General features: G+C 37.2%; 2 protein-coding genes across 4 annotated transcripts in view; both read right to left on the bottom strand.

Moving 5' to 3' along the window:
• Positions 1–9: 9 nt before the first annotated feature.
• Positions 10–6,167, bottom strand: LOC112159472 (2-epi-5-epi-valiolone synthase). The gene is made up of 5 exons (XM_024293545.2): positions 5,732–6,167; positions 2,584–3,208; positions 1,062–1,301; positions 341–589; positions 10–259 (listed from the first exon to the last, which is right to left on the bottom strand). The coding sequence occupies exons 1-5, from the start codon at positions 5,839–5,841 to the stop codon at positions 161–163; spliced, it is 1,323 nt and encodes a 440-aa protein (XP_024149313.1). The 5' UTR covers positions 5,842–6,167; the 3' UTR covers positions 10–160.
• A 1,363-nt stretch (positions 6,168–7,530) lies between these two features.
• LOC112159628 (forkhead box protein P1-B) overlaps positions 7,531–21,078 on the bottom strand; it is a 15,674-nt gene continuing 2,126 nt past the window's right edge. Inside the window, exons 2-16 of one of the 3 annotated variants that reach the window (XM_024293836.2) lie at positions 20,779–20,925; positions 14,984–15,121; positions 14,820–14,909; positions 14,620–14,740; positions 13,715–13,817; positions 13,530–13,637; positions 13,374–13,461; positions 12,988–13,065; positions 12,710–12,905; positions 12,550–12,626; positions 12,378–12,479; positions 10,892–11,019; positions 9,983–10,037; positions 9,736–9,902; positions 7,531–8,428 (exon numbers count right to left, since the gene is read on the bottom strand). In XM_024293836.2, the coding sequence (XP_024149604.1) occupies positions 8,269–8,428; positions 9,736–9,902; positions 9,983–10,037; positions 10,892–11,019; positions 12,378–12,479; positions 12,550–12,626; positions 12,710–12,905; positions 12,988–13,065; positions 13,374–13,461; positions 13,530–13,637; positions 13,715–13,817; positions 14,620–14,740; positions 14,820–14,909; positions 14,984–15,121; positions 20,779–20,910 (1,743 nt within the window). In that variant the 5' untranslated portion in view covers positions 20,911–20,925 and the 3' untranslated portion in view covers positions 7,531–8,268. Of the gene's footprint in view, positions 8,429–9,735; positions 9,903–9,982; positions 10,038–10,891; positions 11,020–12,377; positions 12,480–12,549; positions 12,627–12,709; positions 12,906–12,987; positions 13,066–13,373; positions 13,462–13,529; positions 13,638–13,714; positions 13,818–14,610; positions 14,741–14,819; positions 14,910–14,983; positions 15,122–20,778; positions 21,073–21,078 lie in introns of those variants that run through there. The other 2 variants (XM_024293835.2, XM_036212811.1) reach the window with 2 other exon arrangements.

Genomic DNA, 21,078 nt, shown 5'->3' with positions numbered 1-21,078 from the left:
TTCAAAAACTTTTTTTTTTTTTTAAGTTTAAATTATTTTCTTCTTTTTCTTTGAACGTCTGGATGAATGCAACAAAACTCACGTTATTCATTCCTGCTCCATTTTTATAATGACATATTGGGGGGTTAAATTCCAGTCGGCATGGCTGTGATGTAAACCTTCATGTTTGCTGTTCAGAATGGCAGGAGAGCTCATCTGTCCATCTTTGGTAAGCTTGATGAAGAACGCCGTCCTCAATCATGTCATGAAAGATTTCTACAAAATCAGAAACATTATTGGAAAAACAGATTTAAAACTTTTGTTAACTATCAAATAAATCCTAGAAAGGCTTTTTTTTTTTTTTTTCAATCCCTGTAGGAAGAGGCATCCTCAGAGAGCCGGCCGAGTGCCTCATCCGCTCTTGGAGAGATTTCTGCACCAAAGCTAGAGTGCAGTCTTGGTGCCACACAGGCAGCTGGAGACCCAACATACAAGCGAGGATGCGATCCTTCTCGTCTGCTGTCAGGAGTCCCTTAGTATGGGCCACATATACCATAAAGGACATATCGATGTTGACAGCCTCCCCATGAAGCAGCGTGGGCAAAACTCTCTGTGCAGAAAGAAAACCCGCTTTTTACAACAATTAAAGGTCACTAGTTCATGGGCTCAGAATGCACCTGCTATGTCGTAATTTTTGAAACCCCATGATGTTAGTACAAAATAAACATGTTTAACCAAAAACAAGAATAAGTTCACAACCACATTTAGAAAGAACATGTTGTAAACCTTCATCAAAAATAGCAAACTGTAGTAAAAACTGTAGTAAAAGGATTGTTATCTGAGGTTTTTAATACTTTTTTGTGCTTTCCTTTATTATTATTTTACAATTTCACAGTTGTACTTCACTGTGTTTATTTTTTTTTTGTTTTATCTAAAGAGTTTTGTACTCTTTAATTAATTGTGTGTATATGCATTTTTTATTATAAAACCTCAGTGTGTTTTATCATCAGCAGATTTTTTTTTCTAGTTTTCCCTTTAGGAGATCATAAAACAAACAACTAAACAGGAAGAAAAATAAGAACCATTTCTAACTCCGGGCTGATAAGGTGACCGAAGTCCACCAGCCGGTCCAGGTCATCCTCCCACAGGTTGGGGGCCAATTCCTCCAGCATGGTTTCTATAGCGATGCGTCGAGCCGCTGAAGCTGCGTCTTCTTGTTCGGAGCTTTCGCGGGACTCCAAGGGCTGCATCTTGGCGAACAGCAGCTCCTTACCGTTAGCCTCCAGCAGCCGAAAAAGGCCCCTGTGCTTCATCAGAGCCATCTGAAATCATTGTGGAACAAACATTGGCGTGAAGCACATGGCGTTCCAGCATGAATTGAAGCAGATTCGTCGCAAGGATGAACAAATGGGGACTTATTACCATTCTAATTATAAACAGTATCTTAGAAAGAAAGGGTTTCCTTAAACATAAAGAGAATAAAAAACAATACAAGTGATTAATAAAGATCAAAGTATTAAAAAAACAAAATTCAATAGAACATTTTTTAGAGCGTTTGAAATAAATTTCCAAATATAGCAGCTTAGTCAAAAGTGACTCAAACTATTAAAAACACTTTTTTTTTTTTTTAGAAAAATAATAACTGTGAAGTAAAACGGAAGTAAGTAGTACACTTCACCAAAAATGAAGTAAACTAATTCAAACTTTATCAAACTCGTCCACAAACAGTTGGAGAGTTCACATCACAAGTTGAACTAAAACATTTTGACAGATTTTTGTGTGTCATGTACCACAATTAATCGGTTGGAGGTCACTAAGCACTATCAAAATTAAGGCACGCTGGTTTATAATCTAGATTCTTCCTATATTTTTGGAAAAAAAAATGAAGGATTGACACATTAAAGGTCGCCTAATTAACTCTGATTTTATTTTTTCAGTTATATTTACACATTTATGGTTGAGATTCAACACAAAAAATTAAAACAAACTGTATGTTTTTTTAATATATATTCACTGCTGTCATTACATCACCTAATCCCATGTGTGTCATTTACTTTGAAGGGAAGCCATAGAACTTCTGTCTTAACGATTTTCTTTTTTTTTTTTTTTTTTTAAAGAGGGTCTTTTCTCTTTATATTTATATTATTTATGCTAATAACATCAGTTCATTTATATAATAATCACGATAGTAACAACAATATTCTTCTAAAGAGTGAACTTTATTGGCTCTTTAAGTGTTGAAGGTTGCAGACCCTCCACACCAAAAACAGCTGATAAATTAAAATAATCTAATTTACTGATTTATTCACTTTACACCATCACACTTAAAAATTAGCATTTTTAAAAATTGCAGATTCTAAATTTGAACTCGTCTCCAGATGTTGTCTAACAACACTCCTCCACTTGTAATTTGCGTGCAATAATTTAAAAGCATCAAAGCTGAGAGAGCGATGTGACAGCATGAATAAGAATCATTGAAAAGCATGCAGGGTGTGTTTCACAGTCAGGTCTAAGTGTTTGTGACCTCATGTATTCAAGCGCAACAGTTTCCACTGGGTGTGAGGCGTGAAGACAGCTCATCTGTGATCATGCAGATTGGAGCACCTTCAACATCTCTGCCAGCCCGTTGGAGATCTGACGCTGGGGCAGGGTTTGAAAGAAAGCGCAGTCCAAGAAGGTCGCCGCTGGCGGCACGTAACTCCCCAGCTTGTTTTTCCCCCCAGCAAAGTTGACCCCCGTCTTCGCTCCCACGCTGGCATCGACGTACGACAGCAAGGTGGTGGGAACCCGGATGTATGGAGTCCTCCGGCGGTACAGAGAAGCTGCCAGACCCACCACGTCCAGACAGACCCCTCCCCCGATGGCGATGATGGGCTCGGAGCGCCGGTCGATGCCAAACTGGTGAACAGCCTCCAGGATCGCGGTCACCAGCTCCATACTCTTGTTCTCCTCAGTTGTCGGAAGAGGAAGAATCTTGTGAATGACCTTTCTGGCCTCAAAGTACCGAGTGACCTGAGAGCCGTACAGCCGGTTCACAGTTTCATCAATGACAACAAAACGCTTGATGGGTTTGGATTTGCCGACAGCTCTTTGATGGGATCCCAGGTGACCCCAGAGCAGGGTGTCGTTCTCGGGGTCCAGAATGTTTTGGCACTGGACAACTCTGTAGGTGAACACAACTGGGCTGACAACCGTCCATGAAACTCCATGCTTGGACTTGTCCTCATAGCTGTAACAAAAATAAAATGTATTTGTTTAGTCCTTGATACTAAACATTATAGGTTTGCCCTTAATGGGTTTATTTTTCCTTAATAGAACATGATTTATCACAGATTCTGCAAGTTGTCCACCTTAAAAAGGTCTAAAAAATCCAGGAAATCACGTTGTTTAATTTTAAAGAATTAATTGTATAATGGTGAAGAAAATTAGTATTTGGCTCCAAAAAACAAGTAAGAATTCTGTCCCTCACAGACCTGTTACTTCTGCTCTAATAGCTCTTCTATCCTCCACTCATTACCTGCACTAAACACCTGTTTGAACTGGTTATCTGTATAAAAGACACTCGTCTACACCATTAAAGTACAGTCAGACTGCAATTCCTCAAACAAACCACTTGACCAAAGAGCTATCGAAGGACACCAGGGACAAGATTGTTCACCTGAACAAGACGAGGATAACCCAACCTACAATAAGCAAGCAACTAGGAGCAATTATAAGAAAATAGAACAATAGTAATAATACATCACTGACAATCTCCCTCCACTTGGAGCTCCATGCAAGATCTCATCTGGTGGGGTACAAGAGATCTTAAGAATGGTGAGGAAACAGCCCAGAACTACACAACTGAACTGGTCAATGACCTAGAGAAAGCTAGGGCCACAGAAGCAAAGGTAATTATAGCAACACACAACTTTGTCATTGGTGCTACAAAGATCCCTTTGCTTAGACCAACACTTGTCCAAACCTGTCTAAAGTTCTCCTGAGACCATCCGGATGATCCAGAGGAGGATTGTGATCAGATGAAACCAAAATGGAACTCTTTGGTGTAAACATCACCCGCCGTGTTTGGATAGAAGAATTGATGAGTTGCATCCCAAGAATATAAAATACTGTAAAGCATGGGGGTGGACACATCATGGTTTGGGGTTGCTCTTCTGAAAAGTGGACAGAATAACTTATCTAATGAAAGGGATGAATAGAGCAATGCTTGGTATGAATTGGGGCAAAAACTAACCCTTAAAACAGAGAGAGCCCTGAGGATGAAACAGGTCTGGATCTTCCATCCTGACAATGATCCCAAACACAGTGACATAAAAAGCATTTCATGGTAATCTGGAGCCATCTAGCCATCTTGGACTTCAGTCCAACAGAAAATCTGGAAAGAAAGTTGAAAGGCTGAGTTGTCCAGAGACAGCCCTAAAGCACCACAGCTCTAGAGAAGATCTGCATGGAAGAATGGACCGAAATAGTAGCTACAGCTCAAACCTGTTGAAGACCAAAAGGAAATGTTTGTCCTCCGTCATTGTCAACTTATTACTTATTACTTATTTTCTGCTCCATTATACATAAAATAAAATAAAATAAAATAAAATAAAATAAAATAAAATAAAATAAAATAAAATAAAATAAAATAAAATAAAATAAAATAAAATAAAATTAAATTAAATTAAATTAAATTAAATTAAATTAAATTAAATTAAATTAAAAATAAAATAAAAGGGTTGTCATTTCCTGGATTCATTTTTTTACACTGTCTCTTCCTGCTGAACTGTCCCTATGGTAAACATTACTGATCTTGTTAAGAGGAACATTTTGCAGAATCCGTAAATGACAAACATTTGATTGGCCCACTATCTTATTAATATTCTCAAAAATATATTTTTTAAGTAATATTCAATCATTTTTCTTTGGCAAGTTTTCTCCAGGGAGTGGAAAGAAAAGAAAAAAATGTGTTTATAATTACTAATATCAACTATCATGCAGACATTTAAGTCACATTTTCTTCCAAAAAAAATTTAATTTGAGGTTTAAATTTTTTTGTGTCCTCACGTGACCAGTTACACACAAAATATTAACAAAAACTGGATCCAAGTGATCTGAACATGTCATATTTTCACTATTGTAAGATTAAATCCAATTAATACAATAACTACAACCTGTGTACGCATTTCCTTTTACACTGGTGTGTGACAAATGACTTATAGCCTAAAAAGAACTTAAAACAAAAGTTTGCAATGAAAGAAAACAAATGAATAAAGCATTAGAACTTTATCAAAACTCAGCGGTTTACTTAATGTCTTCTCAGTTGCATAATCATTTTAATGATCCTTTAAATGTTGCATCCTACAGATAAAACATCAGAACGTCCTCAAACACTTCAATGTTTGTATCTAACAGTACTGTACTGCCATTTCTCTCAGGCACCACTCTGCATCTCATGGTGTCACTGTAACTTAAAATAGATTGGTATTTCACCTCCGTCAGGCCATGTAACTTTGTACATAAAGTACAGATGGAGGGAATGTTGCAGGAGCACGTGTACGAGACATGTTTGATGAAAATGAATCACCATTAAAAACAAAGTTAAAAAAATCATGAAATAAGCACCCATTTGTGATCTTTAATCTTGGATAAGTTTAAATAAATGAAATGATAGAGAAACAGTCATTTGGAAAGTAGACCTCTACTGTGATTAAACACATATCTTCCACACAAAGACAAAAATAATTTAAAAAATAGTTTAAGAACTTACATTTTAGCATCTGACCACTTTCCCTCCTGCACTCGGTCCTGCTCATTTTGCCGGATCCACGTTCCCTTCACTTGGACCAGATTGAACAGATGTGAATTATCGGAATTCATGCTCTTCCAGAATCGCTGCGTGCCAAAAGGCCCTCGGCCCGCCCTGTAAACGTGTCATGAAGTGACCTACAGGGGTTCCTGTAGTGAATGGAATCAAGCCCCCACACTCAATCCCCCCGACTGTCAGGCTGAATAATTACTTACAGCACTTGTTCTGTACTCAGTCTGACCTTACACGGAGTGATAGAAGGCTGTCAAAATGAAATAAAAGCTCACTGAGTTACACTGTTTTACATAGTATAGCTGTAAAAGTTAACTTTAGCGCATTGTCTTTAAAAGATATTTAAAGAAAAATGGCTTTGGATTACTTTCAGTTACAAAAAAATCAGATTGATAAATATAAATTAAAAAAATTATAACATTTATTCACTTATTTAAGTATATATATATATATATATATATATATATATATATATATATATATATATATATATGTACATATTTTTTCACTGCAGCCTTGAATTGGTTTTTCACATACCTGCTTTTTAAAAAAAAAATATTTTAATAAATGAGGCAAAAGATGAACGTCAACTCGACAGCTGCAGCGCAGAGTGAAAGATCCGTGATGGTGGGCAGAGACACAATTACAAAGTACTCTCATCATTGTACCAAACTTTAAAAAAAGAAAAAAAAAAGGGATTTAGAATGTGGCCGTGGGTCTGTGTCAGGAACAGGGGGAAAAAATTACATCCATCATTTGAGAACAGAAAGTTGTTCATAATCTTCACTAAATGAGATGTAGAAATTGCTCTGGAACAGACTGACATTTCCCCAACAGTAGTTGGGATAGGCTCTAGCAACCGCATGAGCCCAAAAGGGAATCAAAAGAGTTTAGATCATTATTGGATGAAAAAAACGACACTTTCTTGGCAGAGTCTCAATATTTGCTACGACACTTAAATGTTAGAAATATTTCTTCCCTCTATTTGTAGTTTAGACAGGTGGTGGAATAGTAATGGTAAATTTTAATGGTAAATAATGTTGCAGTAAATTATTTAAAAATACGTTTTTAGATAATAATCTGGTATTTGATCATTACAAAGTTAGTAATAAAAAGTAATACATTAAATATAGTAAAAGTAATACATTTACAACTTTTAATCTCTTAAATTTACACATTTTTTTCTCTTAAATTTGACTTTTTTTCTTGCAAATGTACGACTATAAATCAAGTAAACTTACAAGAAGAGTCATAAATTTAGCCTATGGGTTTTAAAGTGCAAATATACAACTTTTTCCCAACAGTTCCGACTTATTACTTGTTAATTTGAGATTTAAAGTCAAATTTACGACTGTAAATCGACAAGAAAAAAAAGTAATTAATTTAGCTTATGACTTAAAATCATAAATATATGACTTTACAGTCATTATTTAACAGTTACAACTTTTTTTCTTGTAAATTTATGAGATTTAAAGTTGTAATAAAAAAAATGGTTTATGAACTGACCCTAATACTCCGTTGTAACCACTAGATTGTTTATAAAAATAAAAAAGAAATATAAAATTATTGGAAGGAAGGAGTTTCAATGATGTCTCTTAAACTGGGCAACACCTTCACCTGTGTAGATTTTAGAAGGATGTCTTTTAGTATCTGGTGGAAGAAAAAGAGAAAATGACGACTGACCACAACAATAAAAGCACTTAAGCACATTGTTTAAAGTGAAATAAAAAAGAAAGAAATCACCCTGATTCACATAGATCATGAGGAATTTAATATTCATAGAGATGCATTGTTTACAATATTGATATATCTATAGTATCTACTCTTACAAGCTCAGTTAGAGCCAAATTTAGTCATGTTCATGGAAGGGATGAAAAAACCAGCAGGTATAAAGAAGCTTCTCCTCTGATCAACTCAATGATTATACCTTAAATACAAATATATCAGATCACATTGGCAGTGAACATTTTTCCATTTGTTAAAGCAAGATTCTGTTTTTCTTTTTTTTTTTAAATTCCTCTACAAATCTTTACATAAATGGCTAAAATAAATCAGGTAGTGTGGCCTCACACAGCACAAAGCAGCTATGAAGAGGAGTCTCTCATTGTGAAGTGCTATTAATAAGATCAGTGTTCCCTTTCCTTTGGCTTTTTCTTCTCATACCGGTTTCCTTTTGTGGAGACGTATAAAATAAAATTAAATATATATAAAAAAAAAAAGAAAAAGAAAACCCTCACAAGCTGTTTGACAAACGCGTTTCTCTGACGTCACTCAAATGTACAAAAAGACAACAGGGAGCTAAGTGAAGAAACAAAAACAAAAGAAAGAAAAATGTTGGAAAATCTTTTGAAAAATTCCCTAAGAGTGTTTGGTTATGTGGATGACACTGTTGTTTTTTTTTCTTTTCTTTTTTTTTTTTTTTGGAATGCGGATCACACAGGCTGTGATTAGGTTTGCCTTGCAGTGAAAAAACGTGGACCTCGAGGTCAGAGAGAAGGCACACGGTCCAGATGAAGGCTGGACCTCTCCGGGCTGCTGTCTTCCTCCTGGGTCATGTCCGGGCTGTGGCCGTGCTCGTCGGCGCTCGCGGGAGACTCGTAGGGGTAATTTTCACAGATCTCCTCGTCCTCCTGCTCTTCTTTGATGCTGATGGAAAAAGGAAAAGAAAAGGAAAAGAAAAAATAGAGTCATCGTTTAACAAACGCAACAACACTCTAGGATTAAAACTTATGGTGAGAGACCCTCAGGGTCTCTCACCTGGCAGATTTTGAATAGTGGGAGCGTGGTGAGTTTGCAAAAGTGGTATTCCTCTGTTGCATGTAAACATTTTTACCTGAAATATTCTGAAAATGTAGTGCATGGATCCCTGGCTCGAGCTGATCCAAACGCAACAACATACAATACGACTACATTAGGAATTCTGGCATAGTTTGCAAAAAAACCCTGTTGCCAAGGAAATACAAAGTTTTACTTTTGCTGAGTCTTATAAAAATTACGTAGACTTTTCAGTAACCCCGAGGTAACCAAAATACAAAGTGGTTGCTATGGAGATAAACCCAAAGAAAAGCTGCCATTTTGGAAAATAATGTTGTTTTTAATTAGCCATGAAGACTGCAGGGACGCTGCAAGAAGAGTGGTGGCGCGTTGCTCCTCCGGGCCATCCAACACTTCTCACAGTTGTTTTATTTTTTCCATTTTTACTATAATTTAATTTATGTTCAAATAAAAGCTCATCAAGTTAAAAAAAAGAAATGCAAAAATGGGAACTTCAGTGCATTGTTTTTAAAAGGAAAATTTCCATAAAGTGGCCGTTTGATTACACATCTGATTAATGAATAAACATTTCAAAAATGTAATATTTATTTATTTATTTTGCATAATTGTTTTTAACTACTTCGTGTAAATTCACCAACACATTCATGTTTTTCTTGCAGGGTTGTATTAGTTATTTCCATACCAGCTTTTTTGGGGGGTCTAAAATTAAACCCAGCAGGTTTTAGCCATCATTTATTTAATTTTATGTATTTAAATACATTTTGTGTGTTTAATTTGAACTTTTTTCTTCTTATGATTTTAGCCCTGGTGTTTCTCTGTGGGGATCCTTTGTTGCCGTGGTTCTGGAGCGGTTGGGGTCCAGTATATTTAGGGTGGACCCTGTTGCTGTCTGGATCTGGATGGGCACGGCGCCATTGGCTGAGCTGGCTCCTGGTATGAATAGATTCCTAATAAACCGTTTCCTCAAAAGCAGAGCCAGGCCTAAAGTTTATTTTGTTATAATTGTCTTTTATAAGAAATATTCACTGAATGTGGGGTCATGGGGTGAAGGGTGGGGTTTTTTTATGTCTGTGCCTCTGTTTTGATTTTAATTGTCAAGTGCCTTGAGCTGCACAAAGCATGAGAAGAGCTTATAAATAAGGTTTGATTTGACTAGAATAGAGAATCAGGAGGCTTACAAAGCTTGTGGAGGAGACTGCGTCGCACTGCTGTCACTTTGGTATCCTGATCCATTCGCCAGAGCGCCGTTCATCTGCTCCTGCAGGACGTGAGGCAGGGAGTGAAGGGGGATGCTGCCCATCGAGGCTGGGCTGTAGAAGGAGTTGCTGCCGTCCAAACCGCCGCTCTGAAACCATTTTCAACAAATATTGTCAAAAACACAAGTCAAAAACATGAAAAAAGGTGGTTAAGAGCTCTAACCGTTACCTGAAGAGCAGAGCCGGCTACGCTGGAGCGATTCTGCGAGTTCTTCAGCAGGGATCTATTTGAACACAAACATAATCAGCAGGTTAAGCTTTTATTTGGTATAAACACACGAACGGCAAAACAATAAGATGTGGCATTATGTCAACAAAAAAGTCATATGGACTTCTCCCTCTAAACAGATCGCCAAGTCAGTCGTTACATGATACAAGATTTGAGAGTTTGAAGGACAGTGGGTGTGTGTGTGTGTGTGTAAAATAAAAAATAACTAGTAAAAGAAAGTCAAAGTGGAAGAAGGTTTTAAGACAGTAGCTGTAGAGATCAGAGAATTACAAAAACGCCAAAAAGGTTTGAAATGAGCGATACAGTTTATCAAACAGGAAATTAAATGAGCATAAGATTAAAATAAAATAAAAAGTCATTAGAAATGTTAACATTGCTTGATTAAAAGACTTTCAATCAATTTTAAATCCTAAGTGTTTAATTTAAAATCATATTTTCTTTTTATCAATATTTCAAATAAAACTTTATTTAAATATAACTTATAAATAGCAAAAACTAGACTGAAGTGTTTTCCAGATGATCACTTTAAAATAAAAAGCAGAGACATGACAAAACAAAAAAATCTATGATTTTTGTGCAACTTAAAAAAATCAAAACTTGCAAGAAATGAAGAATTAGAAGTTGTTGAGAACCCCCAAAAAAAGTCTTAATCTTGGATGTCCTTCGTTGTCCTAAAGTGCACTACGCACACATGCCAGCTGCTCTTTATTATAACTGCAAACTTCCGACCTTTGAAAGTTCAATATTTGTTTGTAGTAAACACTGCGTGCTCGTGAGGAACAACAAGATCGCGGCGTTTGATGTCGGGGCCTCTGACGGACGAGGCGCAGCTGCCTGGCTCAGACGTACCCGTTTCCTGCGATCTTCTGAGGCCGTCTTCTGTGGAACTCGATCTCGTCCACCGTCCACACGGCTCCTTTCACGTTCTCCAGACGGACGAAGCACTTGTGCAGGCTCAGGTTGTGCCTGACGGCATTCTGAAATGCAAATGGCAGAATAAGAAAAAAAAAACTTCTTTTTTAAGACCCACTTCTATCATCTTTTGATGTATTTTAAAAGCATTCTGAGTGGTCTTTAGGTTGTCAAATTATTGCATTAATCACAATGAGCAGACATTTTAAAGCATTTGTTTTATTAATCTAGTTTTTACATCGAATGTTTACTTCTGTGTTATGCACACCTTGAAGAGCATTTTATCCCGTTTAAGAAAAAAATAAATATTAAACAAATGATTATAAATTCAGTCCTGTTATTTTTTTAAGTATAAATTAAGTTTTTTTTTTTTTTTTTTTACAAAAGCAGACTGTTTAATATGCAATGCGTCACAATAATTTCAGAGAGAAACTTGACTTTTTAGCACTCGTTCTTGTCCAGATGATGAAGCAAAAGTTTATTAAAAAAAAATCTAAATAAATAGTTCAATTCTTCTTAGATTCTCTTCTCTATTTCTTCTATCCTAGTCTGTAAAATGATCAAATTCACCCAAACAGGTTAAAGCAAACTATAAAATCACTCTAATGTCTTTTCTACTTTATTGTTGTTGTGATAAACAGTGGACTAATGTATTTCAACATTTAAATTATGGTATTAATAATAAACTTGTATTCAATATTTTTTGATTGCTCAGAAAAATATTCCTATTGATGTGGTAAATTAGAGACTCTGGACCTGATGTTTTTTTTATTTCGTTCTTTGTTCAAGATTGAAAAAAAATAAACCCCTCAGTAGAGTCAAAGTAAAGGTTAGAAGTTGTTTTAAATTATAGTGAAAAAAGTAATAAAGCCAAGTTTTTAGCTTTATTTTGATCTTTTACTGTGCCACAATGTCATAAACTTAAATAAAACACTTAAAAATTAAGCTTTTAACAGCAATTATTGAGTTAAAGAAATTGCGATTAAAATCGATTAATTACTTAAAGGTCACAGTTAATTAATCTCAGAAAAAATTAAACGCACTACTTATAATTATGATCGAGCCATTTTTATCCAAAACCAAAAAACTGTCATTTTCAGAACATAGTTTCTGCAGAGCGGCAGAGTTTGTTACAAATTTGCCTCAGAGTTGTGGGCAGGACTATTGACATGAAGAAGCCCCTCCCTCTTTCCTCTCTTCTAGTTGATGAAAACTTTCTTTTGAGGAAGGGTATACACACTTTTTTCAAATGAGATTTTTTTTTATCTGCTTCTAAATCATAACAATTTAAATAAAGAAATACACATTTTAGTTTAATTTTCTTCATAAACGTCCTCCATCTTTAGAAAAATGTTACAACAACATGTTTAAAGACCATTTTTCCATCAAAGTGGATCTTTTAAAGAGGTTGTTCCATAAATACCTTCCAGGTAGCTGCGTTGCGCCGGAAGTACGCAAAGTTTCTTGTGAACCAATTGTAGATTTCGTTTAACGTCAACTGTTTGCGAGGAGACTCAAAAATAGCCTGGAGAGATAAACAGCACGTCAGGGAAAGCACAAGTCGGCGTGAACATCAAAAATGGCGTGGCAGTCACCTGTCTTATGAGCGAGGCATACGTAAATGGAGGTCTGACTTCAGTGGTCAGGTAGAACTCCTTATTATCGATTATATCTGGGAAAAAAAAGATTCAAATGTTTGTAGAAGTTGAATTTTTAATTGGGTAAAGTGGAAGCTGTTGGCGGTTTCTCTGGTACCTTGACTCACAGAGCGGCTGTACCGCCGCCGTACGGGGGTGGGGGTGAACATGCTGTTGGGAGTGAAGACGGAGGGGGAGTCGGACAGCGGCGTGAGGGGGGTGGAGGGTGCGGTGGCGCTTTGAGAGAGGCTCATAGGTGGGGGGCCTTTGGGCATCGTCGCCTGGGAGAAACACACGTTCGTCCCCAGATTTACCTGAACAAATAAACAAGATTTGACTGACTTTAATAATGGAAATATTTTTTTTTAAGATAATTAAAAAAATAAAGCTCTTTACGGGCTGTGCTGCAGGTTTGGGTTCAGAGGACTTCAGATGAGCCATCATAGCCTGCAGTCGCTCTTTGTCTTTTTTCAGCTGGGAAAAACAAAAATAGAAGAGACAAAAAGACAAAAATAGACGTTGAGGTTAGTGATTTCACAGCCTGCATTACACGGCTTTCTGTGTGGGAACTTCATGTTTTCTGGCATCCCATGAAGTGTAATTATCTACAGACAACACCTCTGTTTCCAGTCCTGTCGCCAAAACACTACTTTGATGAGGCTGTTGCTTTTAGAGGCAGCTGCCGCAACGCTGTATTAATGATGATATTTTTGAGGCTGAGCTGCTGTTGGCACATCGCGGAAGAGTTTGGTCTGAATGGATTGGAAAAAATAAATAAATACCTGCAGTTCCAGCTGCTGAACGACCTGCATCTGAACGCGACACTGTGCTGTGCTCTTGTCGTCAAGTGTGTGCTCGCTGTTCAAATGTCTGCACAAACATGAGAAGGATAAGTAGAAGGAAGATACACTTTATTTTTACAAAGTTTCAGAACTCACTTGATAAATGCTTTAAAGTCTCCAAAAACCATCTCACAGCCGGGCCATTTACACATGCCGTTTCCGTACAGAGCGTGACTCTTCTGAGGACTTTCACTCACCGACCCGCTGAAAAAAAAACAAAGAAATGATCACAACTGTTGACAACAAACACTTCCTGCAAATCGACACTAAAGGCGTCAAACCTGTCCTCTCTCTTCAGAAGAGTCTGATGGTTGTTGGTGTTGGATTGTTGACTGGAGGAGTCTCTGACGTCTGCACAGTGCTGCATGCTGCCGTTTTCACAGACTGAAAGACCGAGCAGAAAACAAAACACATTTAAGAGAGTGGAATGCTACAGGTACACATGGCTTTTGTTTAGCCAAAACAGCTCGAGGCTAACAAATACAACTCTGTACTGAACAAGACTCAATATTAAAATATTTCATTTTATTTTCAGCTTAAAAAATAACTGAACACTATAATATAGAAATTACAAAACAGATATTTCAAACCAATTTCAGTTATAAACTAATACGTTGATTAGGAAATAACAACTCCCTATAATTATACCCAAAAAAGTGTAAATTGATAAGAGTTAAAAAAATTAAAAAAAATGTTAAAAATAAATAAATAATGTGAATAAGTTAAGTGTAATGGGAAAAAAGTTGCATTAAAATAAATGTCAGCATTTACAAAGATGAAATTAAAGATGCAGCGGCAGAAGCGGTGAATCCAGCAGGGGGCAGCACCACAACTCCATCAGAAACTGACTAACAAAATGAAGGACTTTTACTTCAAACGGGTTCCTAAAGCTCTAGGAAGTGAATTTTAAAATATCTATTGTATAAATTATAATTCATGCATTAGAAATACGAGTATATAAAAAAATATTAATAACATTGCTATTAGCTTATTTGTCTAAGGTGGTGCTATTTAGAGAAAGTTTTAGTAGAAACCCACTCACTAAAATAAAGTTAATCTTTAGATTATATTTAAAAAAAAAACAGTAATATGGAGTTTTCTTTTACTTTTGTCAAGAAAAAGGTTTAACTTATGTCCATTTGGCCACAGGTAAAGTATTGAGCAGAAAATGACATACTGGTTCTACCTGGAGCTACACTGGGGCTGGTGGGAAGCACAGAGAGCAGGCCTTGTCTCTGCAGGTTGAGGAGATGCTGCTGTTGCACTTGCAGGAGCTGCTGCTGAATGGCGATCTGATGGGCCGTCAGCTGCCAGAGAACCCCCGTGCAGTTAAAGAACTCGTTCTTACATATTTATGAAACGTACAGCAGCTCTTGTAAGAGTTACCTCTTGGCTAACGATGCCGGCATTCTTCTGCTGCAGCAGCTGCATGTTCAGCTGCTCTTGCTGATTCTTGAAGACCTCTTGAATTTGTTGCTGCAGACAGATGAATATTAATGGAGGGGTTTACGGGGGCTGCGACGCAGGCGGCTCCGTCGGCATGCATGTACCTGGTGTAACATGAGTGCTTTCTGCTGCTGGAGCAGCGCTTGGACTTGCTGAGGAGTGAGGACCTGCTGTGGAGCCGTCTGCTGCAGCTGCTGGGGAGCCTCTGCTGGTGGGGTCATCATGGACAAGGACGCTGGGACCTAAAGAAGAAAAAAGGAGGTCTATAGTTGAAATATTTCATAAATTACTTTCACTTTGAGATGAAAACTAGAAGTAATCACAATTAAATGCAGTTATTTCTTAGTTTTTTTTTCTGTAACATAAACTTTACATAAAACTAGATTAGTACCGACACTTTTCAACAAATTGCTAATAAAAAAAAATAACTCCACTAGAGTGTGAAACCTAAACCAACAAACCAAAAGATATTTGTTTGTTCAGTTTCTGGGTTATTCCTTTCATTTAAAAAGAAAAAAAAAACCCGACACATAAACAGAGACGTGTGGAATGTTTGTGGTCACCGACCCCTTCATTTTTTTTTAATTTCCCTCCATTCTTTCCCCAAAAAACCGCCATGTAAACGTGTTGAGTGAACCGTGAACACAAGAGGCTGACACGGAGCCCGTGCATATCAGACATGAGGGAGTAACTCACAGAAGCTGATGTTCAGCTGCCTCCAAGCAGCTCCGCTGGAGGTTATGAGGTCTTTTGTTGCTGGTCACTTAATTTTTAGCTGAGATTTTACTACAAAAAATCCAATTTAAACTAGAGGTGGACAGTATTAATGACTACGGTATAACTTGTGGTACAAGAACAAATAGCAAAACAAAAAAATATTAATTCTGTACATATTTTCCATTTATCTGCAACAGTTTTATTTTAATAAAAGTCACCATAGTTTCAATTATACTCCAAATGACCCTTGTCCACTTGGGGGCGGGCCTCTCACATAAAAGGCCTCCATCTGATTGGTCAAAAGCCTAAAGTGCTCCGTGTGATTTGTTACAAACTTCAAGCTGCTACGAGATTGTATTAGCATGAGTGTAAACACTTAAACTAAACATTTTTTGCACTTTATGCAGTCTTTCGCTAATATCACAATGACAACAAAATTGCGATTTTTTTTATGTTTTTTGCTCAGGAATACTTCAAACTACTCAATGACATCATGATAGAAACGGAGTGCTTTCACAAACTTTTTTTTTTTTACTCTGTTCATTCTTTACAATAAATATTGTGGGAATAACGTCAGAATACTACAGGTGTTGTCTTTGAGTACACAAACTTAGTTTACCATAACGCAAAATTTTTTTTTGAAAGCGTAGCGAGCTGAAAAAAACACATTGGCTTAAAAATGAGTTCAGATTACAAAGACAACACTTTTCTCGTCAATATATCAAGTTTCTCTGAAGCGTCAGTTTTTTTTTTATATCAGTCTGATATCACGATGACGATAAAATTGCATTTCATAACCACTCAGTGACATCGTGATTTGTAGTGACAGAAACAGAGTGTACTTTGTTTGTTCTTTGCAATAAATATTTTGGGAATAATGCCGGAGTACTTCCAGTGTTCTCTTTGAGCACAAGCACTTTGTTTAACATAACGCAAAAAAGCTAAAAAAGTTTTAAAATAAGTTCAGATTACAAAGACAGCACTTCTCCTTTCAATTAGGGGTGTGCCAAAATATCGATATTGCGATATATCGCGATATTTAGTCCTGCGATCGATTCTCGATGGGTTCTCACCAAGTATCGATATTATATTGTCATTTAAAGAGGCTGTTGCGCTGAGCGTGCGAGTCGCGCGCCGGAACTATTGCGCAGATGGACGCGCTCCGTCGGACTTTTAATAGCGATGCACGCGCTTCATTCGGGAGAAGCACCGGTCAGATACAGGCTCTGTAGCGCGTGTGTGAAGCATGTCTACCTGTCAGCATTTATCATCCATCTGTAGGAGATCCAGCCGGTAAGAAGTGACTTTGTCTGAGCGCTAGAATGACAGCGATCACTTACTTCCTGTTTGCCGAGGGAACTGGGCACGTGCTGCGCAGGTGTGTGTGTGTGTGTACTTCAAGTAGCGTCGGAATTTTCGCTTTCATACATTTCAATGTTTAACCTGCTGGTGTACGGTGTAACTTTGGTAAATTTATAATGTGACGTTTTCAAACAATGTAATCACTTGTTGCTAATGTTAATTTAAATAATTTTTTAAACAAAAAAAGCAGGATTTGATGTATGAACTTAAATTTAAATGTAATTAAAATATAGTACATGAATTCACTGTAAAATTAGGGAGGTTGCTAATTAATTGAAGCACTTAAAATTATATTTGCCATTATTGTGTGTGTTTTAAGGTTTTTACCTATTGACTGCTGACTGACCAAATGGAAAATAAATAAAGATTGGAAAAATTATCTCAAGTGACAGTCTGAGTAAATCAGCCTTCATTTTTGGATGCTCAGCCCTTTTCAAGTAAAGGAAAAGTGCACAAAAATTAGGTCAATTTTGAGAGAGGCTGTAAAACATTATATTCATCATCCTTTGGTGTGACGTTCTTTTGGAGGTAGATAGCTGTTGTCACTTGATTTATTTAATTTTTGTTCTGTTGTTTACAACAATTCTGCCCTAAATAGTGGCACTGCTGATCATGTTTACTATTGTTAACATTAAATTTGACAGATAATTCCAATTTGGTTGTTGTCAATGCTTGTCAAAGACATAGTATTACTGATTTCAACAATGTTGCACAAAAGTGTGTATAATTTGTTGCACAAAATAAGAAAAGTTGTTTATTATGATTGTGTTTAAGCTAAAAAATATAGATGGGGATATATTTTCACAAAAAAACACGTTCTTCTATATAATGCTAGTTATTAGAGAGGATTTTTACCAATTATCGCAGTATCGCGATATTATCGATATCGTGAACCATGTATCGCGTATCGTATCGTATCGTGAGGTACCCAGTGATTCCCAGCCCTACTTTCAATATATTAAGTTTCCTTCCTGTTTTATCAATGTGACAATAAGATTGCGATTTTTTTTTTGTTTTTTTGCACAAGCTTACTTCAAACCATTTCATTTAATACTTTCATAAACTTTTTTTTTCTCTGTAGGGATAACGTCAGTCCTTTTTTCGCACACTTTGTTTATCATAATAGAAAAAAAAGAAAGCTGAAAAACCGTGTAGGTGTAAAAATACGTTTAGATTACAAAGTCAGCACCTCACCCGTCAATACGTTACGTTTCCTTGCAGCGTCGGTTTTTTATTGATATCAGTCTGATATCGCGATGACGATATAACTGCGATTTTTTTTCGCGAAGGCCCACTTTAAACAACTCAATGACATTGTGATTTAACGTGACAAAAACAAAGCGCTTTCATAACCTATTACCATAATGCAATAAAAACAGACAAAAAAAAACGTAAAGAGCTGAAAAAACGTTTAGGTTTAATAACAAGTTCAGATTACAAACTCTTGTCAACATACTAAGTTTCCTTGCAGTGTCAGTCTTTTAATATTTTTTGGCGACGATGATAAAATTGCGATTTTTTTGGGCAGGCCTATATCAGATCTGACGTAATCGAAACAGAGCACTTTCATAAACTTTTTTGTAACACTATTTGTTCATTGCAATAAATATTGTGGGAACAAAGTCAAAGTGCTTCGGGTGTTGTCTTTGAGCAGAAACACTGTTTGCACCGAGTGGTACAGTACCGTCCGGTCCAGTTCAGAACGGTCCAGGAAATATTGATGAAAGTTTCCACTCAAAGTTGGAATGTCATGGTGCATCCGGGATGGAGACCGATTGCGTAGCTTTGCGTCATAGTAGTGCGGTAATGGCAAAACTAACAAATGGAGGTCATCTAGCAGCTCATTTTTTTGCGCAAGTCTTTTGGTATTTTGTATATACAAAGTATTTAATGCTGTTTCAGAGAAGATTGCAGGTGGCAAAGAGGGATTTCTTCCACCAATAAACATGTTTCTGACCGGCCTGTTTCATTTTTTTATGGACCCACAACCAGCGGGGGCCCAAAAATTGTACAGTTTGCTCCATTTTATAATGGAAATACTCAAAAATACCAGAGTGGATCGTGGAAATTATCATTACCATAATGAAATGTAAAGAGATGAAAGAACGTGTGCAGGTTTAAAAATGAGTTGAGATTACAAAGACCACACTTCTCCCGTCAGTATATCAAGTTTCCCTGCAGCGTCAGTCCTTTGCACCTTTCTGAAATTTAAAAAAGAAATATTTATAGCCGCAAACCAATTATTTATCATTGTTCTTCCACTTGTCAGTCTGGAGAGGCAAACAGCTAAAAATGGAAGCAGACAAACAAAAACACGAAAAAAAAAGGAAGAAAAACTGGAGGGCTTAGGGGAATGATGACTCCATCCAAAACAACAACAACAACAAGTTCCAACCAAACAAAAACAACATCATCTGCTGAACGCACCGCTGTTCTCCTCCCTCCCCCCCTCCTCCTCAGCCTCACAGCTCCAGGGCTGTTTACGGTAAACATAAACAGAGAAATCAAAATGGCACAGAGTTATAAATAATGAATCATAAAAAAAAAGAAAAAAAAAACACACAGAGCGTGTTTACAAAAACAGAACTTGAGATTCGTATTTTAATTAAGGTCTGAACCACAAACAAACATTTCTCTCCGAGGCAGGGTCTGTTTAGAATGGGATAAACAAACCGACAGAGAATTTCACACAGGCTTTGGGCTAACAATAACACTGCAGAGCCTCAGAGTTTGGCCTTTTCTTCTGCAGAAAAAAAAAAAAAAACACCCAACCAAAGCATTGAAAATGGGTCTATATCCCATCCACTGAGCGAGCTGGCCCCTTTATTTTCTTCTGTGGACACTATCAACAAAACAACAGCTTTTGCTTAATCCCTGTTGCCATGGTGCCCAGCAAGTCCAAACATCTTCTGTTGTTGTTATTGTTGAAAGTCATACCAGTGAGCAGCAGAGTGTAAATACAGAGCTGTTCCCGCAAGACTGGTCTTGTGAACTCTTGTGAGAGATGACTGACAGAAGACTGAGATGCAAAAAAAAAAAACTTGCAGGAAAAACAACAAAAAAGGAAAACAATAGGCTTTCCTCAGCAGAGTAAACACTTATTATTACGCTTTAAATAGGTGTGGTTCCAGAAGGGTGGTTTTCTTTTTCTTCACAAAAACACAAAAAAAGAATTTAGAAAACTTAAGGCACAACCACAAAAACATGACATCACTTGTGTTCACTGAGCAAATGAGCTGAAAAGGCTGCAAATTTTCAAAATAAAGCACAGACAAGTAAAAAAAAAAAATGAAGGCACTCTACTTTCACAGAGCAAATAAAAGAGAGTCTGACAAACCTGATAGTCTCCATTGAAGAGAACAAATACTGCCCGGCAACAATGAAAATCTAACACAGCCACTCCAGCCGCATGATGCGAGCGTAAACAAAACTAACAATATAACGCCGATCCCTCCACCCAGCAGGAGTTATGCCCCCCTCTTTTTTTTAAGCTCAACCCCCCACTTGTTCCCCCTTCAGCATAAATGTTAGGAGCGAATGGCAAAGGAGGAAGTTTCAGGACACCTTTTTTCATATCAGAGAGATAAAACACTGCAGCTTAATATATCTCATGTACCGTTAGACCGCCTGTGCAAAGCGTCCAATTCATTTACCCGCATGCATTCATGCATGCATGCAGGCGGACTATCAAACATTTAAATGAACCAAATCTATTCAAACGCACCCGTCCCGATAGGCAGGTGCACTGGAACAGCTCGTCCCGATAGGCAGGTCTAACTTTATTTATCAATAAACGAATGCAAACAAAAAAGTGACTGACCCTCGGCGCCTCAGGAGGAGGAGGAGGAGTCTGGCCGCTCTTCAGTCGACCCTCGTTCTCATGGTTATGTCTGTTCTCCCCCGGATTCGCTTGAACGGTGTGGCCTGCTGGTTCTGACCGAGACTCGTGCATCTGGACTTCACTGACCTGCAGAAAACCAGAAATGAGCATTTGGAACACAGCAGAACACCTCGACAAATAAAAAAAAGGATTCGGTGGGAAAAAAAAGTGGAGTGGTGTTGCTTTTGGCAGGAGCACAACTTTACTTCTAACGTCTTAAATGCCCATCCCTGTGTAAAG

The sequence above is a fragment of the Oryzias melastigma genome, linkage group LG7 (genome assembly GCF_002922805.2).
Source record: "Oryzias melastigma strain HK-1 linkage group LG7, ASM292280v2, whole genome shotgun sequence".
Lineage (NCBI taxonomy): Eukaryota > Metazoa > Chordata > Actinopteri > Beloniformes > Adrianichthyidae > Oryzias > Oryzias melastigma.
Note: the sequence above shows the minus strand (reverse complement) of the source record. Positions and strands in the feature narration are given on the sequence as shown.

Excerpts from the sequence above, each read along its gene's own strand:
- LOC112159472 (XM_024293545.2), bottom strand. The coding sequence starts at position 5,841 with ATGAATTCCGATAATTCACATCTGTTCAATCTGGTCCAAGTGAAGGGA. Across the intron at positions 3,209-5,731 it reads AAGTGGTCAGATGCTAAAAT|CTATGAGGACAAGTCCAAGC; the intron begins GTAAGTTCTTAA and ends TTTTTGTTACAG. Across the intron at positions 590-1,061 it reads TCAGCCCGGAGTTAGAAATG|AGAGTTTTGCCCACGCTGCT; the intron begins GTTCTTATTTTT and ends CTTTCTGCACAG.